General features: G+C 45.0%; 1 protein-coding gene across 6 annotated transcripts in view; it reads right to left on the bottom strand.

The window, feature by feature from the left end:
- Positions 1 to 24,411, bottom strand: part of TJP1 (tight junction protein 1) — a 316,033-nt gene that overhangs the window by 172,945 nt on the left and 118,677 nt on the right. Inside the window, exon 1 of one of the 6 annotated variants that reach the window (XM_030577354.1) lies at positions 1,084 to 1,690. The exons of the other annotated variants lie outside the window; for them this stretch is intronic. Within the exon in view, the coding sequence (XP_030433214.1) occupies positions 1,084 to 1,116 (33 nt within the window). The 5' untranslated portion in view covers positions 1,117 to 1,690. Of the gene's footprint in view, positions 1 to 1,083; positions 1,691 to 24,411 lie in introns of those variants that run through there. 6 annotated transcript variants of the gene reach the window in all.

Below are 24,411 nucleotides of genomic sequence, written 5' to 3'. Positions count from 1 at the left end.
AAATAACCTGTTGAATGTTCGTAACTCCACCTTTCCCCCTGGGGAAGTGAAGCGATTACACATAGCAGCGGCATTGCTGAGAGAGGTCAGAGTACACACCCCGCAACATGCACCTGCACCTTAAACACCTACAGATCACGTGGAGAAGTTTCTCAAGGGCTAGCACCACCCAAAGTCAGCAGCAACTTCCCCAGCTGATTCAGAGGCTGCGCCCGAAACATCCAGTATTACAGGGCTTTAATCTAGCTACATTTTTTTCCCCTTCACGTCTCGTGTCCCTCCCACAAGGACATCTCCTTTCTAAGCACAAAGACGGTCCAAACACAAAACAAACACCCCACGCCTCGGACACATTTCCACTCCCCACCCTGCTCAAAGCACATCTGCCCGGCCTCCCCAGGGGCTTCGGACCCCGCTTTCCCCTACGCCCAAACATTTGCATCAACTTTTTTTCTTTTTAAACCAACCACAAGCGTAGCATCTAAAAAGAAAACTCGGCAAAGAGCCCGGGCAATAAAGCAACGGGGGGGAGCTGGGCGGACCCTCACCTGAGTTAACGATCCCACCGAGCCGTTTGCAAAGGCAGCTTCGGCTGCCCTCCCGGCTCTGAAGGGCTCAAACCGGCACCATCACAAAACAAAGGGGACCCCCCCACCCCCTCCTCTGCGCTCTCTCTCAAGGCCAGGCACGCACCCAACAGGTGGGGGCCCGTGGGAGAACCCGCGAGAGGCCGGCGCCAATCCTCCCAGTCAGCAGCGCCGAACAGGGGCGGGGGACGAGGGGCCCCGTGCTACCTGCGGCTCTCCCAGGGCACAAACTGCCAGGAGCAAGCAGCTCAGCCCCCCTTCCCAGGGTGCAACGGGCTGAACGCTGGACACCCCCGCCCGCCGCACCGGAGGGGACACCAGCCCCCCACGAGAGGCGTGACACACACAGGCAGGCAGCGGCCAACGGACAGCGACTGACCCGGGGGGCTCCTCACGCCCCGAGGAGCGGAGCTGGCTTTGGAGCCCATGCACGGCCACACCGGGGGCGGGGGGCGTGCTGCTCCCCTGGCCTGCGGAGCTGGGACGAGTCTCTTACCTTGGGGGAAGCAGCCGCCGCTCTGGCAGACATTTTGTTTCCTTCTTTCCCCAGAGTGGTGTGTGTCTCTCGCTAACCGCTCCAGCCAGGGAGAGAGAAATGCCCCACCTCCTCCTGCGTCTCACACAGCTGCCCAAATAAACATCGCCCGGGGAGAGGGGGAGGAGACGAGGAGGAGGCAGGGGAGAGCGGATACAAGTTTGATGAAAGTCCAGCTCCGCAATATTCCTCCTCCGGGGGGGGGGCTGGCGCTCCACTGGCCAGGAGCGCTGCTGTGCGCCGGGCCGCCGGCTCTTGGGGGGGGGGAGCTAATGCCGTTCCCCACTGTTTGCCCCTACAATAGCAGGTCCGCTCCTTTCTCCCAGCAGCAGCTACATGCCTTTCTCTCCAAGCAACCACTGACATGTCTGACTGCTGGGACTGCCCATTCTCTGGCCTGCCTGGAGGGGGGAGCTTGCTTCTCAGTCACTCTCCCCCAGATCTCCCTCCCCCCAGGCCACATGGCACCGCACAGAAGTGAAAAACCCAAAGCCCTGACAATGAGCACCCCCTTTCCCTGCTTATCTCTGGGCAGGAGTCTCGCTGACAGCAGCTCGCAGTTCTCCTCCTCTCCCCATTCTTTCCACGCTTTGGTTTGGACTGCAGACACTGGTGACTGGGGCAAAGAGTTCCCTAGTTAGACCACACAAGCCTATCAGGGGCTAGGGGGATGGTTTGAAATGCATGGAACAGAGCAGGCCTGGGATGGAGTTCATTATAGAGAGAATAAAACAGGGCCAACCTAGCACAAAGGAAGAGGCTCACCCCCTGCCCTTAGGGGTGGAGTCAGCTGAACAGGAGTTATGGAAACATTCTGGGGAGTTCAAAACAGACCAGGTTAATAGGTCTGTTATTCGGCATCCCACCCCACTAAACTTGCTGTAAGAGCTGGGAAGGAAAAAATATTTATCCAGGCTTAGTTCAAAAACAATCACTGTTGCTTTGTATTATTTCCATTTTCTGTAATTTGTGGTCTGATCTGATTTTTACTATGGTGTTTATTTTACTTTTCAAAGACTAGAGAGATGCAAAGATATTACACAGAGCCTTATCTAGCAAAGTAATTTCCCTGGGGAAAGCGAGTGCAAAATGGTTTTAAAGCACTTCTAAATCAGAATGGCAGCATTTTACATGAACTTTGATCCCATTTGGCTAGGTATAGATGACTACAGAGGTTCAAGAGAGTAGAGAATCTGTTCACAATATTTTTTTCTATTGTACTTTCTCATGGACAGCTTCAAATGGAATCTGAAACTCCTGACCACTTAAACAATCTCTCCAACCTTAAATAATGTCCCTGAAAGCTTAAATAAGGCAAAATATTTAATAATTCTTTTAATCTCTCTTTTACGTTTACCAAACTTTATGGGCACTGCACTGAAATGCATTTTCTTTTGAAAAAAAATTCAAATAAACAATTTATACAAATTTAGGAGTCAACAGTCAGAATTCAAAATGGAGAGACAGATTCTCAGCTATGCTCAAGTAGCACTGGGCATAGTTCTGCTGAGGGAGACCATTGTAGCCTTCCCTGATACTGGGGCAAACTCTGTGCCAGCCCACTTCCTAGCATAGATTAGGGTAGCTACAAGGCTGTTCTACACTATAGTGGCTGCTAGTCACCCTCTGGGGCTCTTCTGGCAGTTGGAGATTACTGGGGTGTACAAATGCTCTTTTTTTCTTTTTTCCCCAAACTTCCACTGTGTTGGAGACAAGGAATGATTCACTGGCCAGATCTGCTGACTTTAGAACAGCATTGCACAAGGACGGAAGTACAAACCTACACTTATGGTTTTATTAATTACTTGAAATAACTTTGAGCTTTGCTTTATATTTCTTTTGATACATTTATACTCTGGTTAAGAAGAAAGGTCATGTTTTATAACCACATATTCAATTTACATTGTCTACAAGTACACACAGAGAGGGGCAGGAAGGAAAGGGTGTAATCACAACAGGAAAGAACGGGAAAACTCCAAAGTGCGGAAGAGCAGGGGAAGAAACTTAGCAAGGGGAGAGTGACCCCAAAGAATGGAAGACAACCCCTGAGATTCAGAGAGATGAAAAGAATCAACTGGAAACACAGAATAAAGAGTGAAAAAGGGGAATGGGGTGGGAGAAAGAGAGACCCATGGAGTTAAAGTGAGCAGAGGGCAAGAAGAGAGTTCTGGGGAGGGACAGAGAGAGATAGATGAGGTGGATAGCTAAGATAAAAGAAGAGAACGGAATGGGAAAGAAAAAGAAAAAATACTGTCATGAATTCAGATGCTGAAAAACACTGGGGGGAAAGAGAGGCAGGTAAACAAAAGAAACTATCAAGCAAAGAGAGACAGAACAAACAGGAAGATGTAGTCAGTCCATTACTTTTTATTGTTTTATAGAAAACTGGATGCCAAAATATTACAAATGCATACAAGCATATTTTATTGTATTCATCAAGAGATCTAGGAAGCGTGATTCTCTAGGACATGTAGGAGTTTGAGAGATTGGGTATGGATAAGAGTTGATTTGTGTATTCCTGCCATTCTGGGGTGGAGATAACCTGTTTTGTCCTGATTGCTGATAGGACTGGTATTTTTTTTAACAAGACTGGTGCTAGCTATCTAAATATTTCTTTATACAGTGTCTGCTTCTGTCAGTATCTGTTGGGGTCTAGGGTGCACTTAGTGGTGTTTTAATAAAACATAACCTGCCCCAATGCTAAGTCATGCTAGCATAGGATTCCCTATAAGCACCAGTGATGCAGAATTTTTTCATAAGCTTTTTTATTTTAAATGTTATTACATTTTCCAGAGTGAAGGGAAACTGATCCTGCCATTTCAAAATATTATTTCCTTGAGAAGAACCTTTGCATTTTCTCACTGCCTTTGGTTTCCTACAGCCTCTCCCTCTTCCAGCTGGCTAGATGTGGGCCAAAGGATTTATATCTAAATTTGTGGCTTAGCCCCTCTTTAAGTAAAATGACAAAGAGAATTTTAATTGTTACTTTTAAATCAGCTAGAGTGCTTTTTAACTTTCCATTACCAAACACTGTGAGAACATTATGCTTTAAAAAGCTGTAACAATAAAAACATTTCCTGAGGAATGTCCTTTCTTTTCCAAAGAGTTTGAAAACTCTTTGGTCAAATAACTATGGCCCCAACCCTCCAACTGCTTAAGCATAGGCAAAGCCTTGCACCCAGAATATTACCAACCTCAAGTGTTCAAAAATCAAGACTTGGGGATTCCAAAAATTGAGATTTACTTAAAATCATGAGATTTTTTAAAACAATATAGTTGGAGTTCTTTTTATTTGCCTTTTGAACCTTTATAGGTCATGTTTTCAAGCTCATCTCTGCAGCCATGAGGGCTAGAGATTTACTTTATACTTTTAATAAACGCTGAGATTCTGGTATATTCACATGATTCCTGAGTTAAAAAATACCAAATACATGGGAATACACAACTGGGGAATTTAGCCTCTCCCAAAAAATTAGTAATTGCATTAATCAATAAATAAAGGAAATATTGAGGTTATTTAGCCCTATCTCCCACACACACATTAAAAAACCATTGCTTACACCCCTGAAATGTCATGAGAGTTGGCAATACTGCATGCATGCAGAGCCTTGTTGACTTTAGCAGGAATCTGGGTGCACATAAGAGTTCACCTGAGAGATCTAATTGCAGGATTAGTGTCTTTACTCATATTCCAGTTCCCTTCAGCTAGTAATAGTGGGACCTGCTCTCACACTCTTTTCAGAGGTTAAAATCCTGTTGAAGTCAATGACCTCCTTACTTTGGCTTATTAAGGATTGTAGGACTAGATTCCATCTTCTTCTTCTTAAAGAAATAAAAAGTATGTAACTATTCTTTTCATAAGTATCTGTTGGCAGATATCTAAAAGTATTTAATTATGTTTTTTATCTTGGGCAAGAGAGTTTAAAAAAACACCTTTTATGATTCAACCAGTAACAATTCCTAAGAAGTTCATGCCGAGATGAATAACATTTTTATTCATTTAAAGGACACAGACAAACGATCACATGTGTGGAATCTTAACTCTAATTTGTGGTATATGCACAGCGTACACTAAGATGACAGGAAGTCTGTTCTGTAATTTCTCATGATTTAACTTTTCTGATTGCTCAGTATCAAGAAAGAAAGGAAACTGAAAAACCACAGCGGCTGAACAGATAATTTCCTCTGTGGTTTTTGGTGTCTGTGGCCCAAGAAGAGAACAATTTTACAAAGGTTTCACTCCTTTGTGTTTGCTGCTGTAACCAATTAGTCTTGCAAAAAGTGAAATAAAAGATTGTGTTTTATATATATACATATATAATTGTACATTACATTTTTGTGAAAATTGCCCAGATTCAGGATTTCAGTAATGAAGGAGGAAGGGACAGAGTGGAATACACACTTCAACCACAGGAGAAAGAAGAAAAATTAACAGGCTTCCTCATCAAGAAATTATAAGGTGGTTAGAGAAATCAATGGGACCATCCATGTGCGTAAAGGTAGGCATATACTTAAGAACCTTGCTGAATTGAGTCCTTAGGGAATAAAGTTCATGTGTTATTGATGTCTAGTGAGTACTGATCTTTTTTTAATTCTCTTGAGATGAAAGAACTATACTGATGCCCTATAAACTATACTTTATGCCCTCTAAAAAAAACAATCCTATATGCAGCTTCAATCTCCACCCCATATGCACTGCAGAGGACTTGAACAATGTTCTGTGTGTGTAGATGTCACAAAGTCTTCCAAGAACCCTCTCTCTTTCATTGAATACTGGGCCAGGGCAATACTGCAAATACACAATGACTAATCTATGCTGCTTTTATATACTGATCTAGCATGTAGAGTCTATGTTTCTCTCAGTAATGCCAGATCTGCTTACCTTTTATTGCTCCATTTGTTTTTTCTGACGTATTAGGTGAAAGAGGGAAGGTGGAAGTAATAAAAGACAGTTTTGAAACTTAACAGGGCCTATGTTTACACCGTGTGTCACTACATACACATCAGTGGTGTTAAACTAAAGATGAATCTGGTCTAAAGGAATGAGAATATGTTCCAGCCATCAAACATTTTGTTTTAAAGCACTCTAACAGCACCATGTACATGGTATGTGGGTAGCATTTAATTCCTACGTATTCTTGTCCTGACAAAAGATACCTTCTACATAAGAACAACAGTCCGACTTCACATAAAGCTCATTATTACCAGAATTTAGTATGAACATCAGTCTAAAGATCTTTTTCTCTTTCAAGCTACAAACTTTTTGGAAAGGTAGCCCAAAAGTATCCCTTCTTTTATGTTAGCAAAAGCATTTAATGTATTTCACTTTTTGATAAGCAATAATGTATTCACAATCAATATTTTTCAGAAATGATTGCACACTATAAAATGGCCAAACTGCGTTCTGAAAGCCAAGCAAACCCCCACAAGGATAAAGCTGTGAGTGTCTGCCCTGTAAGGGTGTGGTTTTCCTGTTCCTGAATTGTTTTAAAACTTGAATTTGTGTCTCTGTTCTCTAAAACACAGCACACAAATGTCCCTGTTATGATGAGTGCTACTTTAATCTAAAATAAAGTGTTGTGACAGATATTGTTGATGAGAAGGATATATATCTTGAACAGGAAAACATACATTCAAATTGTTATATTGGTAATGAAGATGACCAGAAAAATACCCTAAAGACTTGCGATCTTGTTTCCTAATTATTTTTACAATAAAGGTTTAATTGCCTAATTATGAGAGTTTAGAAAACTAGATGTGGAACTTTCTATTGTTTATTCTCTACAGATTTTTCCCTTTTTTAATTATTTCCTCTTTCTTCTCACAATTTTTTGGACTCAGTTTTATCCCCAGGAATGCACATCCATACCTCCATAAAGTAGAGGGGCTATCAGCAACCCTTAATGGTGAGAGACCTGGCTATATATACTACCTCCACTGTGAGCCCTGCCGTCAGTTGGCATCTTAAGTTCTGACACCACTTCTTGTTCCATCAATGAGAAAGTTTCCCATTGACTTCAACATGATTGGATGAAGCACAAAGGGTGATAAAGATTTTGATGATGTGGCCCTTAGGATGTTGAACTCTGTCCACCTGGATACCTGCCTTTGCTTATTCTAATTCTTAGCTTATTCTTAAACCAGCTAAAAGAACATTTTCAGACCTGTGTTTCATCTTAATCACTATTTGCTTCAGTGAATAAAACAACTCCTTTTAATGATGCCACTTTGGCTTATTAATATTGTATTCTTCTATTTTATGATGGATTAATTTTGTACAGTACTGTAGACATTTGCATAGTAAAGTCAAAAGCTTTCTAGGGAGTGCTTTATAGGTAAATAAACCATTGTTATTTTGTATTATTAAGCAAAAAGGATATTAAGCCAGATACATGAGTGTCTCAGACATATATCTATGCTATAAAATTTTCAGATGGGTTATATTTTAACTAAATATATATATATCAATTATTCATACTTTGCCATCTGAAACATGCATATCTAAAGCAAATTTATTGAGCACCATATAGTCAACACTTTGGCTGGAAGAAGAACGAGGAGAACTTGTGGCACCTTAGAGACTAACAAATTTATTTGAGCATAAGCTTTGGTGGGCTAAAATCCACTTGGAGTAAGTACTGCTTCTAAGCCACCTTCAATGCGCAGCCACTAGAGAGCTGTCTGGTTACTCATGATATTACATATGTTTATTCCGCTAAGTAAGTCAGAAATCCAACAGCAAAATTCAGCTGTCAGGGAGAACATGTGGATTTTTTGATACTCTCTTGTGGAATATATTCTATCTATTTATCTTCCTGTGTGACTGGTATAGTGTGAAATGTTATGAATTAGAAGTTAAACATCCTTCATTTTATTTAACTGTTTCAGAATACAATGTGCAAGAGAGCTGGATGGAAATTTCTTATGTGGGAAGAGGCTGTGGTTTTCCCAGACAATAATTATCAGGGCAGGGAAAGGCATGTCACATGTTGGCTTTGGTATGCCATACAACTCGAGGTGGTCAACAAGTGACGTGCTGTGAAATAATGAAACCCCTTCTGCAATACCATACAGTACGTACTGGCCAAGTATATAGCACTGCTGGTCTAAAAGTACTTTTTGCTTGTACAATAGAGGAATAGGATATGAAAAGTGTAGAGCCAAATTTCTGCGTTCCTTAGCAGACATGCAGTTACTAAGATTCCTGGCTAATCAGAGGAAAGAGGACTATGGAGCCAGGGTTGCTTAGGAAGAGGAGGGCTTTGAGGGGCTAAAAACAGAGTGAGCCACTGGGACCAGGCTCCTGGCAATTCACATTGAATCCTTATGCATCCAATAGAGAACATTTTAAATCTTGAACATTTTGGACTGGTCCAGGGCCCACTGAAGCCAATAGGAGTCTATCCATTGATTCATTTGGTGTTGGATATAGCCTTTTGTGCACTGCATGCACAGAGTTTCACATGCGTGAACTGCTGTAATGCTTTGGTTCTTAAAAATTCTAAGAACTCCAAATCATGGAAGGCACTAACATTTTCCATGCACAACTATTTTCAATGTTGGTGGCTCCACTGGCTTTCAGAGGACCCACACCACTTCTCCAAACCTCCCGCTATTAAAATGTGAAGTAGTGGGGGTCCGCTCCAGCAGATTTCCAAAGGTATGGGGAAGAGGAACTATGCATCATACAAAGACTACAGAAGACATCTGCACTAGGTAGTGCTCAGGTAAATTATACAACCATACATATGCGTCATAGACCTCCTTAACTGTGCATTTTATGAGCTTAAAAGTCCATAGAAAACTGACTGAATATAGGCTGCACAAAACCAGTTCTTATTAGCATATTTGACTTCAATGAGGGCTATTTCCATGGCAAATGTAAAGTTTTACCACAGCCATTTTGAAACCAGAGCTGTTCAAAAAAAATTTTAACATTTTTTCATTGTAGAGAAAGTGGATATTTTTCATTCTTCTTCTGTTAAAAAACAGCTAATAAACAATTTTAGCTCAAGCTTTTTAAAAAAAAAACTTTTTCACAAAGAATAATCCTGAAAATTGTTTAGCCTAACAGGTGAGAGTTTCATAAAGTTAAGTGTGATTAAAGTACAAAGTTAGAATGCAAATGGTTATGCAATCTTCTGTATAGTCATAATTACTGCTCCTGCTGATACTGAATACAATATTTATTGTATCTCAGTTGGAATTTTACCTAACCAAATCTATTTGATCTAATCCATCTATCTAGGCGGCATTTTATAGGAAACAGATTTGCAGATATATTCTGATTTACCAAATCTGAAAGTTTTTCAGAGAGACTAACGGCTGGCATGTTTCACCAGCTGACTACCTTCTGATCTCCAATAAACAGGTACATAACTCCACATAGTTTGTAAAATTGGATACTGTACTTGCATACGAAAACAAAGGGCATTATCTGTCTTAGATGACAGAGAGCTACAAAGAGCCATGTATCTTTAATAAGATTCCAGTGTTATTGATTTGAAAATCAACCAACCTACATTTTTCCCAATTTCAGTTACAATTCTGAAAAAAAATCTTCTTAGTGTAGTTCCCAAATATCATGACAATTTAATAATTATTTTAAAATAGTGCCCTGGAGCTGCAATCAGGATTGTGCCATATAGTCTCCAAACATATACAAAAACACAGTCCCTCGCCTAAAAATAGTATAATTGAAGGCTGAGTGCGGCTGAACACTGCAGACTTTTATTATTGGATAAGACGGTTACTCACCTTTGTAACTGTTGTACTTCGAGATGTGTTGCTCATATCCATTCCAGTTAGGTGTGTGCGCGCCGCGTGCACATTCGTCAGAAGATTTTTACCCTAGCAACGCTCGGTGGGTCGGCTGGGCGCCCCCTGGAGTGGCACTGCTATGGCGCCAGATATATACCCCTGCCAACCCAGCCACCCTTCAGTTCCTTCTTGCCGGCTACTCTGACAGAGGGGAAGGAGGGTGGGTTTGGAATGGATATGAGCAACACATCTTGAAGAACAACAGTTACAAAGGTGAGTAACCGTCTTTTCTTCTTCAAGTGCTTGCTTATATCCATTCCAGTTAGGTGATTCCCAACCTTTATGTAGGCGGTGGGGTCGGAGTGAAATGTGGCAGAATGTAAAACTGCTGAGCCAGAGGCTGCAGCATCTCTTGACTGTTGAACCAGAGCATAATGCGAAGCAAAGGTATGGACCGAGGACCATGGAGATGCGTGACAGATCTCGTGGGTAGGTACATGAGCCAGCAAGGTGACAGATGAAGCCTGAGCCCTGGTAGAATGCACGGTGATGTGGCTTGGGGAAATATGAGCCAAATCATAACAAGTGCAGATGCACGCCATCACCCAAGATGAGATCCTCTGAGAGGAAACAGGTAGGCCTTTCATTTGGTCTGCTACTGTGACAGAGAGTTGGGGCGTTTTACGAAATGGTTCTGTCCGCGCAATATAAATGCGAGCGCTCTACAGACGTGCAGGGAGTGCAATTGTTGCTCCCATTGCGTTGAGTGTGGGTAACATGAAAGGCCGAAACCACCCTAGGGAGGAAAGCCGGGTGTGTCACAACTGCACCTTGTCTTTGTGAAACATAGTGTACGGCGGAACCACCGTAAGAGCCCTGAGCTTGGAGACTCGTCTGGCCGACGTAATGGCCATGAGGAAAGCTGTCTTCAAAGGCTGGTATAGTAGCGAGCAGGTCGCTAACGGCTTGAATGAGGGAGACATAAGTCTGGTTAAAACCAGGTTGAGGTACCAGGTTGGGGCTGGGCGGCATACTTGAGGGTGTAAGCGCTCCAAGCCCTTGAGGAACCTCGAAACCATAGAGTGTGAGAACATGGAACGACCACCTTAGCCTGGGTGGAAGGTAGAGATGGCTGCCAAGTGTACCCTCAGCGATGACACCGCTAGGCCCTGCTGTTGCAGGCCAGAGGTAATCCAAAATAGAGGGGATCGAGACCTCAGTAGGAGTAAGATCAAGCATTTCGCCCCTGGAGGAGAAACGCTTCCACTCGGTCAGGTACGTTGACCAGGTGGAAGGCTTCCTGCTACCCCGGTTTAGTCACGCAGCAGCCACACCGTGAGGTGAAGAGACTGCAGGTCCAGGTAGCAAAGCCTGCCGTGGTCCTGAGTTATGAGGTCTGGGTGGAGTGGCAGGGTAATTGGGTTGGCTATTGACAGGTCGAGCAACGTGGTGTATCAGTGCTGCCTGGACCACGCTGGAGTGATCATGATGATGCGTGCTCTGCCCCTGCGGAGTTTGAGCAGGACCCAATGAACCAGCGGGAACGATGGGAAGGCATAAAGGAGTTGGCCCTTCCACGGCAGCAGGAAAGTGTCCGAGATCGATCCCGGGGAGAGACCTTGGAAGGAGCAGAACATCTGGCATTTCCTGTTCTCGCGGTAAGCGAACAGGTCTATGTGGGGAAAAGTCCCCACTGCTGGAAAATAGAATGCATCACATCAGGGCAGAGCAACCACTTGTGAGACAGGAAAGACCTGCTGAGTCGAAGTGCCAGGGCGTTTCGAATGCCTGGGAGAAAGGACATTACCAGATTTATTGAGTGGACTATGCAAAAGTCCCAGAGATGGGTGGCCTCCTGACAAAAGAGGGAGGACCATGTCCCTCCCTGGTTGTTTATGTAGCACATGGCCATTGTGTTGGCTGTAAACACTGAGACACCATGGCCTCGCAGCTGCTACTGGAACCTCTGGCACACCAGGTGGACTGCTCTCATTTTTGGACATTGATGTGGAATGCCAGCTCCTGAGAAGACCAAAAGCCTTAAGCTCAAAGGTGACCGAGGTGAGCACCCGAGCCGAGAGATGCCGCGTCCATTGTCAGGGACAGCGAGGGCTGGGGCGGATGGAACGGCATCCCTGCCCACACCAGGGAGGGAGTTAGCCACCATTCTAGGGAGCCTAGGGTGCTCGAGGGAATGGTGACTATCGTGACCATTGGGTCCCTGTCCGGGCGGTACGCCGAATTGAGCCAAACTTGGAGAGGATGGAGGCGGAGCTTGGCGTAGTTGGTTACAAACTTGCAGGCAGCCATGGGACCCAGGACACCGAGACAAGTGCGAGCCGAGGTCGTTGGGAAAGTCTGCAGACCTTGGATGATTGTTGTCATCGCCTGAAACCACGGCTGTGGTAAGCAGGCTCCGGCTAGGTCGGAGTCCAGGATAGCTCCTAGGAAGTCTAACCTCTGCGTGGGAACCAGAGTGGACTTTTCTGTAGTGATCATCACGCCTAGACGTGTGAATAGGTCCTTGACGATGCCCACATGCTGAGTGATTTGCGTCTTGGAGTCTCCTCGTATAAGCCAATCATCCAGATACGGAAAAACGCATATCTGACGTCGGTGGAGGTAGGCGGTGACTACGGCCATACACTTGGTCAATACCCGTGGGGCTATAGAAAGGCCAAACAGCAGGACCGTAAACTGGAAGTACTGACGGTTGGCTAGAAAGCGGAGGTATCTTCTGGGCGGAGGGAAGATGGCGATGTGAAAGTATGCATCCTTCACATCGAGGGCGACATACCAGTCTGCAGGATCCAAGGACGGGATAATGGTTCCCAGGGATACCATGCGGAACTTCAACCTTATCATAAACTGGTTGAGTCCTCGCAGGTCCAGGATAGGTCTGAGACCTCCATTCAAGTAGGGGACTAGGGAATAACGGGAGTAAAACCCCTTGCCCCTTTCGTCCATCAGCGTCTGCACCTCTTGTAAGAGGAATTGCTCGTGAGAGGGGTTCCTGAAGAGTGACAGGGTTGGAACAAATTGCAGGTGGTACCCATACTCCACCGTGCGTAGTACCCAGCGATCTGAAGTTAACTGGGACCATGCCAGGAGGAAGTATGAGTGGGATCACGGCCTGTAACTGGTACGCCGCTCTCGGGCGCACCTTCGAAAGTTCGTCTTTGGTCCCGGTGATTGCGAGGGACCTTGATCTTGACCCTCTAGGGGTCCTGACGGTTGTGTGCAACCACCTTGGCCGCACCGTCTGCCAAAATCCTGTCTCTGGCTAGGCACAGAGTACGGCAGTGTGGCAGGGGATGGAAAGGCCTGCGTTTGGTCGCCGGCGTATGCACACCGAGAGAGCGCATTAGGACCCTGTTGTCCTTCAGGCTTTGCAGCCTGGGGCTGTCCTTGCCGTGAAGAGGCCTTTACCATCAAATGGTAAGACCTGAATGGTATACTGCAGCTCCGGCAGGAGGTTTGAAACCTGAAGCCATGAGATGCGCCTCATGGCAACACCCGAGGCTAGAGTCCTGGTTGCTGAGTCTGCTGCATCCAACGAGGCCTGGAGGGAAGCTTTGGCCGCCTTTTTCCCTTCCTCCAAGAGGGCAGCGAACCCTTGGCGGGAGTCTTGAGGGAGAAGCTCCATAAACTTACCCAACGCCACCCAGGTGTTATAATTATAGCAGCTAAGCAAGGCTTGTTGATTTGCCACCCCGAGCTGTAAGGCCCCTGCAGAGTACACCTTGCCGCCAAGTAGGTTCATTTGCCTAGCCTCCTTCGATTTTGGGGCTGGCGCCTGCTGGCCAAGCCGTTCCCTCTCCTTAACGGACTGAACGACTAGTGAGCAGGGAGGAGGACAGACATACAAGTAGTCGTACCCCTTAGAGGGCACCATATATTTATGCTCGACTCCCCTGGCCGAAGGAGGGATATAGGCTGGGGACTGCCATATAGTATCGGCATTCACCTGGATGGTCCGAATAAACGGGTAGGGCCCCTCTAGTGGGGCAATCACCGATAGAATGCCCACTACCGGGTCCTCTACCTCCGGGACCTCCTCCACCTGGAGGTCCATGTTGAGTGCTACCCTCCTTAGGAGGTCCTGATGGGCTCTCAGGTCATTGGTGGACACATCAGAATCGCGGTCCTAAGCATAAGAGCTGTCCGCATGGGATGACACTGATGCATGTCTGGATGGCCATGGAGGTGTTGAAAACCATGGGCAGAGTCTCTGACGCCATCGTTCCTTGCCCAACTCGGCACCGGGGACCGGTACCGGGAGGCGTACCGGTACCTGCAACGAGATCCGGACCTGCGACCAGAGCGGTGCTGGAAGGTCGACTGCTCGACGTCGGGAGCGGCTACGGGAGTCACGGTGCCTGTAGCGGTGCCGGGAGCTGGAACAGTGCTGAGAATAGCGGGTCGGCAAACGAGATACCGACCCGTGCGGCGAGTGCGACCGGTACCGAGGAGAACAGCACCGGGACTGCAAGTGGTGTCGGGAGCGGGAGTGCCGACAGGACCTGGAGCGTCTGCAGGACCGTGATCATGAATGGTGCCCTCTGCTGTGCCGACAGAGGATGGTTGTATCAAGGGAGGCTTGCCAAGAGACTGTATTACCCACACCAGCGGTGCCGGGGGTTCAGGCAGCATCGACTCTATCATGGCAATGAGATCCCTTGCTGTTGGGAATGTCTCCAGCGTGGAGGGAACAGTAAGCTCAACCACAGCACGTACCAGGGATCTGTCAGGCACCGGATTCGACAGCCCTTCTGGGACCGAGATCGACGGTGCCAACGTTGTCAGTGCCTCGGCAGGTTTCGGTGCCGGGCGATTTGACTTAAATAGGCTCTCTGGCTGCGGTGCAATTGGCTCGGAAGCAGCAGGAGCAGGGAGATCAACTAAGGCGCGCGCCGGGGAGCTGTCAGGCACTGGATTCGACAGCCCTCGAGGGACCGGGATCGACGATGCCGACGTCGTCGGTGCCTCGGCAGGTGTTGGTGCCGGGTGATCCAACTTAAATAGGCTCTCTGGCTGCGGTGCAGTTGGCACGGAAGCAGCAGGAGCAGGGAGCTCAACCACGGCGTGTGCCAGGGAGCTGTCAGGCACTGGCAGGAGGAGTCGTAGGCTTTTTCGACCTCGGAGAGAAGGAGTGGTGCGAGTCAACTTCGGTGCTGGCGACGGCCGGTGCCAAAAGGCCTTGGCAGTACCGGCAGGGTCCGGTGCCGAGGAGGCGCTTCTGCCCGCTGATTGACCATCGCTCGGTGCCGAAGGCGGAGAGGTAAGTGAAAATCTCGCTCCTTTTTGTTCTCGGCTTAAAAGCCTTGCAAATGAGTACTTAGCTGTCAAGTGCGATTCCCCGAGGCACTTCAAACAGGAGTTGTGCGGATCTCCTGTCGGCATCGGCTTGTGGCAGGCCGAGCACGGTTTAAAACCCGGTGAGCTGGGCATGGGCTCCGGCACCAGGTGCGGGGAAGGGGCTACTCCCCGAACCCCGCTAACTATTAATAAACTAACTATGCTAGTAAAGAAAAAACGTATAACTATATAAATATATATATAAAAAGATTATAACTATATAACTATATACACGAGAACTACTAGTAGCTAGGGAAGTGGAGGTCAGCTAAGCCGCGCTCCACTGTTCCAACGACCGACACGGGCAGTAAGAAGGAACTGAAGGGTGGCTGGGTCAGCAGGGTTATATATCTGGCGCCATAGCAGCGCCACTCCAGGGGGCGCCCAGCCGACCCACTGAGCGTTGCTAGGGTAAAAAACTTCTGAAGAACGTGCACACGGCGTGCACACACCTAACTAGAATGGATATGAGCAAGCACTCGAAGAAGAATAGATGGGAACAGACATTGTATTTACCACATCTGGATGATTCTGAATGTTTTTCATGTTTTGAATTCCTAATTGATTAGACAGCATAAACTTTACAAAAGAATAAGAAAATTATGTACTACATGGATTTCACTAGATAAATTTTTTATTGACATCTGCCATATTTTTTTTCCATGTGTGAAATGTTAATGCAGGTGAAAGATGCTAGAGTGATAGGGAGAGCACTTCAGTCTCTAGACTGCTTATGGAACAGGTAAAGCAAAGGCAATAAGCAAAACAAGCTTCCTCACAATATCCAGTCAGTGTGCCACAGCTCTAATTTGGCAGAATTGTTTCTAGGAGAGAAAAAGACAGTACTGTCTAGTTGGCCCTTACAGCCCTCTGCTGGGAGAACCAATGGTATTGGGTTGTGGTACTTGTCCACTGGGAACTGAACTTATCAATCAAATTCACTTAACATACCCATCAGATACCTACATTTTTCAGTCACCACCAACCTGAATTAAATTTGAAACAGTGACATAGAGGTGAAAGTCTCTCTTATTCACTGCCAATCCACTAAGCTATGCAGTCGCCAGTAGTCACCACACCTGCTCAGCATCTTTCTGTATAAACCTGATGCTGCCGCTGATGAATTAATCTTTCTAGAAGTATTTTCCAAGTTGAGACGAGTTTACAGTGTTGCCAGGTGTCAGGATTTTCAGGAGTCAGAAAACCTGTTACTTCTGGTGTGAATTCATTTAGGGTGAGCAAATGTTAAGAGAAACAATGAGATATGCTTGATATTGAAGCATTTTACATAGCTTCTTGAGATGTTTGTGGAGGTGGAGAAACACTTCAAATAAGACTCTGTTTAAACTTATTCTGAGATAGCAGAATAGCAGATTCCATACCTCTAAAATGCTTCTTCTTAGAAGGGACAACCCTCATTTATAGAGTGATATCTTTTTCCACCTCCCCAAAGTGTAAGAGTATGTCCCTTACTGTTTTTTTAACAAGATGCATCAAGTCAAGACCATATTAAAAAAAGAAACAAATTTTAAGAGAAGGAAGGTGTCATAGTATAATTCCCAAATCTGGACCTTAGCGTCCAAAATATGGGTACTAGCATGAATTCCCCTAAGCTTAATTACCAGCTTAGATCTGATAGGCTGCCACCAATCAGGACTTAGAGTAGAGCACCTGATAGACTCTGGTCTCCCCCAATACCTTCCCTGGGGACCCCAAGACCCAGATTCCCTGAATCTCCCAACAAAGGGGAATAAACCATTCCCTTCCCCCTCCCTTCTTCCTCCCAGCTCCTTCCCACCCTGGGAACACTAGGAGATCGCCTGATTCAACTTCTTGAATCACCACACCGAGAGGAGTGTTACCTTCCCCCTCACCCAGAGGCACTACAGATTCAAGCTGCGTGAATCTAACACAAAGAGAAAATTTATCCTTCCCTTCTTCCCACCAATTCCCTTGAACCTTAACTAGGAGAAAAAAATTAACAGGTCTTACAACCAAAACTTTTAATAAAAAAGAAAGAAAAAAAAGGAGAAGGTTTATCTCTGCACTTTAGATGGTAAACAGTTACAGGGTCTTTCAACTTATAAACAATAGAAAGAAACTTTCTCCAGCAGAAACACAATTTAAGCTACTTCCAGCAAGTACACATATGCAAATGGAAAAAAAATTAAAAGACTATGACCGCCTTTTCTTACTTACAATTCTGAATAGATAAGAGACTGTAGCAGGGAGATTGGCAGAACCTGGTTGCACCTCTAGCCCCATCCAGGACCCAGAGAGAACAAAGCCAAACCCAAACCCCACAAACAAAGGCTTCCCTCCACGAGATTTGAAAGTATCTTGTTTCCTGATTGGTCCTCTGGTCAGGTGTTTGCAGGTTACTGTTTGTTAACTCTTTATAGGTGAAAGAGACATTAACCCTTAGCTATCTGTTTATGACAGAAGGAAAATCAGTTTTCACAATTTCCCCTTCCATTCTGATCTCATTTTTTCCTACCTCTATTTCTTCTCTGTTTTTCTTATTCTCTCCTTTCCCAAACCTGCGTTCTCTTTTTCCCATTCCATAAGTGGCTATCAATTATTTCTGTTTAAAAAAACACACCCTCTTTTCCAGTAGGCTGTGGCCATCATGGGTTAGCATCTCACCTATTGTGAAGCGAGATGACTGTAAATTTAGATTGTATGTGAAAATGAGTTAGGTAATCTCAACCCAGTTCCAATGAATGGATTTCAGCATTATATCCTGTTGATTCATGAGAACTCTTGGACAGGAATAGTAGAATGGAGAATTCTGGAATTATGTATTTTCACAATCAATATTAGGGCTGTGTCAACTTAGGCTTTGTCAAAAGTTCAGTTTTTAACCTCAGGATAACTAATGCACATGAGCTACCCTGAGGTAAAAATGTAGTGATGACAAAGCACTTTAGTTTTACCATAAGGTAAACTCACTGAAGTCAGTGAAACTCACTATAGCCCTGCCTGGGGTTGACATCCCCTAGTTTATCTTGTGGTAAAACTAAAGTGCCTTGTCTCCACTGTGTTTTTACCTCAGGATAGCTCATGCAAGTTAATTATCCTGAGGTAAAAAGCTCTCCTTGTTTATCAATAAAGGCCTCAATACCTTTAGCCATAGAAGATGTTTCTCTTTATTTAAAAATAAACTCTATTCTTAAAAAGAGGTTATTTTATCACAAGAAATACGGCTAATGTTATGGGCTATCGCATAAGCCAAATGGTGCTGTTAACTAGAGTGGTCTCATCTAAACTGAGGATTTTTCCTAATTCTTCCATTATGGTTCTAGCACTAGTGTAGCTTCACTGGTGCAAGCAATAGTGGGAGCACCACTGTTAAATGGCTGCCAGCATTTCTGCCACTATGTCATATTGACCTGGCCTATGCAGGGTTAGATTATAGAAAGAGTATAGAGAATAAGACAATGCCTATGCTACTGGACCTGGCTCAGGAGATCTGAGGTCTATTCCTGGCTCTGCCACAGACTTCCTGTGTGACCTTGGCCAAGTCACTTTTTTTCTCTGTACTTCAGTTCCTCACTTGTAAAATTGGGATGATACTACTTCTTTTCTCCCATGCTTTGTCTATTTAAACTATAAATTGCTCAAGGCAGAGACTGCCTTTTACTATACACATGGACAGCACTTAGCAAAATGGGATCCTGATCTCGGTTGAGGCCTCCAGGAGCTACCATAATAGTACTATTAAAAATAAAAAGCATCTGTGCCCTATCCACACTAGCATTGGAATCTAAGGAAAATACATGCACGGGAGGAAGGCCATGCTGTGCACTGACAGTCTGCTAACTGAAAAAGCATAAGGCTTTCATGATGATCCTTAGATTGGGATTCCTAATATGTCGGTCTTATCCATTAAGTTAATACAACTTTGCCTGAAAGGGAGTGCCTAGTAATAGGCAACTGAACTAAGGACATTTCAAAACATTGATGAGGATGTACTGGTTAGATCTCAGGACTGGGAATGAGGCAACCTAGGTCACATCATAAATCTGCCACGGGTTCTCTATGTGACCTTGGACAAATCACTTTACTTCTTTGTGCCTCCATTTCTCCAAATGGGGTGGTAATAGATAGTTCTTTACAAAGACTTAAGGTCTTCAGATAAAGAGCTCTATACAAAAGCAAAGTATAATTACTATATTTGACACACAGGAATGTGGTTTCCTCTACCTGTGAATCTGTAAATGTACCTCAGGACGGAAGGAACAATAAAGTAGTCTCCGGGGCTTGTTAAGTGTTGCAGATAAGTCTTGGGTGAACAGGAAAGGCTTTATCTCACTTATGCTTTTGACAAAATAAAAAAAAGCAGTGAAAGGCAAAAAGGCATCCTTTAAAAAGTGGAAGATAAATCCTAATGAGGAAAATAGAAAGAGCATAAACTGGCAAATGAAGTGTAAAAATATAATTAGAAAGACCAAAAAAGAATTTGAAGAACAGCTAGCCAAAGTCTCCAAAAGTAATAGCAACATTTTTTAAAAATACATCAGAAGCAGAAAGCCTGCTAAACAACCAGTGGGGCCACTGAACAATCAAGATGCTAAAGGAGCACTCAAAGATGATAAGGCCTTTGTGGAGAAACTAAATAAATTCTTTGCATTGGTCTTCACTGTCGAGGATGTGAGGGAGATTCCCAAACCTAAGCCATTCTTTTTGGACGACAGATCTGAGGAACTGACCCAAATTGCGGTGTCATTAGAGGAGGTTTTGGAACAAATTGATAACTAAACAGTAATAAATCTACAGGACCTGATGGTATTCACCCAACAGTTCTGAAGGAACTCAAATGTGAAATTGCAGGACTATTAACTGTCATCTGTAAACTATCATTTAAATCAGCTTCTGTACCAAATGACTGGAGGATAACTAATGTGACGCCAATTTTTAAAAAGAGTTCCAGAGGTGACCCTGGCAACTACAGGCCAGTAAGCCTCACATCAGTACCGGGCAAATTGGTTGAAACTATTGTAAAGAACAAAATTGTCAGGCACGTAGATGAACATAATTTGTTGGGAAATAGTCAATGTGGTTTTTGTAAAGGGAAATCATGCCTCATCAATCTACTACAATTCTTTGAGGGGATCAACAAGTATGTGGACAAAGGAGATCCAGTGGATATAGTGTATTTAGATTTTCAGAAAGCCTTTGACAAGGTCACTCACCAAAGGCTCTTGAGCAAAAAAAAAGTCATGGGAGAAGAGGGAAGGTTCTCTCCTGGATTGGCACTGATTAAAAGATAAGAAACAAAGGGTAGGAATGAATAGTCAGTTTTCAGAATGGAGAGAGGTAAATAGTGTTGTCTCCCAGGGATCTGTACTGGGTCCAGTCCTATTAAACATATTCACAAACAATCTGGAAAAGGGGGTAAACAGTGAGGTGGCAAAATTTGCATATGATACAAAACTACTCAAGATAGTTAAGTCCCAGGCAGACTGTGAAGAGCTACAAAAGGATCTCACAAAACTGGGTGACTGGGCAACAAAATGGCAGATAAAATGTAATGCTGATAAATGCAAAGTAATGCACATTGGAAAACTTAATCCTAACTATACATAAACAATGATGGGGTCTAAATTAGCTGTTACCACTCAAGAAAGAGATCTTGGAGTCATTGTGGATAGTTCTCTGAAATCATCCACTCAATGTGCAGCGGCAGTCAAAAAAGCAAACAGAATGTTGGGAATCATCAAGAAAGAGATTGCTAATAAGATAGAAAATATCATATTGCCTTTATATAAATCCATGATATGCCCACACCTTGAATACTGCGTGCAGATGTGGTCGCCCCATCTCAGAAATGATATATTGGAATTGGAAAAGGATCAGAAAAGGGCAATAAAAATCATTAGGGGTATAGAATGGCTTCCATCTGAGGAGAGATGAATAAGACTGGGACTTTTCAGCTTGGAAAAGAGGCGACTAAGGGGGGGATATGGTAGAGGTCTATAAAATCATGAGTGGTATAGAGAAAGTAAATAAGGAAGTGTTATTTACTCCTTCTCATAATACAAGAACAAGGGGCCACCAAATGAAATTAATAGGTAGCAGGTTTAAAGCAAACACAAGAAAGTATTTTTTCACGCAATGCACTGTCAACCTCTGGAACTCCTTGCCAGAGGGTGTTGTGAAGGCCAATACTATAATGGGGTTCAAAAGGGAGCTATATAGATTCATGGAAGATAGGTCCATCAATGGCTATTAGTCAGGATGGGCAGGAATGGTGTCCCTAGCCTCTGTTTGCTAGAATCTGAGATTAGGTGACAGGGCATGGATCACTTGATGAGAACTTGGCTGTTCATCCCTTTGGGGCACCTGCATTGGCCACTGTCAGAGGACAGGATACTGTGCTTGATGGACCTTTGGTCTGACCCCGAGATAGGACAGAAGAGTCTGTCGGGCTAAGAGTATAGCTGGATAGATTAACAATATTGTTAGGTGAGTTAAGGGAACCACACAAATCTGACATCAGGAATCATAACATTCAAAAAACAGTAGAAGAACACTTCAATCTCTCTGGTCACTTAATAACAGACCTAAAAGTGGCAATTCTTCAACAAAAAAACTTCAAGAACAGACTCCAACATGAAGCTGCAGAACTGGAATTAATTTGCAAACTGGATACCATCAGATTAGCATTCTAGACTTTAAATTCCTCTGGTTTTCCCACAGCTCTGGTCTGATGGTTCTTGTTTAGCAGACTCCTAAGGCCTCAATAGCTTCACATCCTGGACCTTACCATAGATGGGAGAGTTCCTCAAACTAAAGAGAAAAATGTTATTCTACTGCAACAACATTCTGTAAAGAGATGAATTTTGCCTCTGAAACTAATCAATTCAGCCAGTATAATCTTTACATGAACTATTTAAGTGATCCACAAAAAATGGTGCCAGTCTACTTTCATCCATTCCCCCTACCTTCCCCTGAGCAAAGGGAGAGAAGGACTCTTACTGTAAAATTGTGGACTTTTAAACCTGTTGACTAAAACAGTAAGTAATATTAATTTATATTTGTGAAAAAAATGCCACTGTCCTAGTGATTTCTGATGTAAATATATTGTTTTTTATAGTATGTATTACATTTTCCTACACTGTCAAAAAAAAAATTAAAATGCCCCATGTCGTAATAGGAGCAGGAATGCCTTTCAAAAGTCATGCATATAGGGTTTGTTGGGAGTAACTACTTCTTTTACTCTGGGCTAAACTCAGCTTTCCATGGGAGCAGTGATTTGCAAACCGTATGTTCTTGCAGAGCCCAGTCAGCTGGACACCAGAGTGGGAATCATGTGAGATAGGGCAGATGGCAGTAATGGTTTCCACCAGTGTTCCCTCTAATTCTTATGTGCACGTGAAGAATGAATTTTGTTATGTGCACCATTATGGAGGTGATGTGGGGTGGGGCCGAGGGGTTTGGAGTGTGGGAGGCGGCTCAGGGCTGGGGAAGAGGATTAGGGTGTGTGGGGAGGTGAGGGCTCTGGCTGGAGGTGAAGGCTCTGGGGTGCAGCTGGGGATGAGGTGCTTGGGGTGCAGGAGGGGGCTCAGGGCTGGGGCAGTGGATTGTAGTGTGGGGGGGTGGGCTCTGGGGTGGGGCTGCCCTGGGACTGCAGCAGGGAGAGGGTTTGGGGTGCAGGCTGGGCTGGGGCCAAGGGAGGGGCACCTCTCTCCAGCCATGGCAGCTCTGCTGAGCTGGGGGAGGGATGCCTCTCCATGGCTGCGGCAGCTCCTGCAGGCAGGGGTTGCCAACTCTGACTGAAGCTATTGTGGGAGATTTTTTTTTTTCTAACATGACATAATGTCATTTTCTTAAAACATCCTATTAAAATCTCCTGGATTGCTTTCAGTGGTCACTGGGACAGCAATGCTGATTCTGGAAGACTCCAGGCCAACCCTAGAGGGTTGGCGACCCTACTGGTAAGGCTGGACCGGGCTGGGGGAGGGGCACCTCACCATGGCAGCTCTGGCGGGGTGGGATTGGGCTGGGGGAGGGCCCCTCTCCCTGGCGGTGGTAGCTCTGGTGTGGTGGCGCTGGGCTGGGCCACTGCTCCCTGCCTGCGCAGCCCTTGTTAGCCTTAGTCATCCACCCACCTTCCTCTGAGTTTTCTTATGGGAATGGCAGCTTTAATCTCTTCCTGAGAGCTCCACTGAAACTCTTTTAGTAGGACTGGCTACAGGAAATACTGAATGCGGCCACGCCCCACAAAACCATCCTCACTACCAAGCACCCTTTCTGACCAATGTCACTCACTTTATAATCACAGACTCATAGAAATGTAGGGCTCAAAGGGAACTTGAGAGATCATCCCCTCTTGTTCCATATGCTGAGGCAAAACCAAGTAGATCTAGTCCACATGTACACTACCACCTATGTTAGCAAAATGTACGTCACTCAAGGATGTGAAAAAACACGCCTCTGAGCAATGTAAGTTCTTCTTCCAGTGCTTGCTCATGTCCATTCCATATTAGGTGTGTGTGCTCGCCACATGCACTGGTGCCAGATGGTGCATGTGGCAAGCACACACACTTAATATGGAATGGAGATGAGCAATACATCTTGAAGAACACCAGTTACGGAAAAGGTAACTGTCTTAAGTGGTAGTGTGCACAACGCTATGTCAGTAGGAGAGCTTCTCCTGCCAACATAGCTTCCATGGCTTATTGGGAGTGGTTTAATTATGTCTGGGAGAATTCTCTCCAGTCAACATAGAGCAGCTACATGAGAGTTCTTACAGCGGCACAGCTGCATTGGTACAGCAGTGCCACTATAAGGTCTCTAGTGTAGATATAACCCTAGACCAGTGGTTCTCAATCAGGGTTCCGAGGCCCTTGTGGGGGTCATGAGCAGGTTTCAGGGGGGCTGCCAAGCAGAGCTGGCATTAGACTCACTGGGGTCCAGGGCAGAAAGCCAAAGCCCTGCCACATGGGGTGGAAGCCTGGGCCCTGAGTCCCACATATAGGCTGAAGCTGAAGCCTGAGCAATGAAGCTCTGCGGGGCTCCTGTGGCATGAGGCCCTACTCGCTATCCCCTAACACCGGCCCTGGCTTTTATATTCAGAAAACCCATTATTGTGACAGAGGTGGGCCATGGAGTTTTTATAGCATGTTGGTGTGGCGGCGCCTCAGAAAGAAAAAGATTGAGAACCCC

Source organism: Gopherus evgoodei, chromosome 10, assembly GCF_007399415.2.
Source record: "Gopherus evgoodei ecotype Sinaloan lineage chromosome 10, rGopEvg1_v1.p, whole genome shotgun sequence".
Classification (NCBI taxonomy): Eukaryota; Metazoa; Chordata; order Testudines; family Testudinidae; genus Gopherus; species Gopherus evgoodei.
This window is presented reverse-complemented; position numbering and strand designations above follow the sequence as displayed.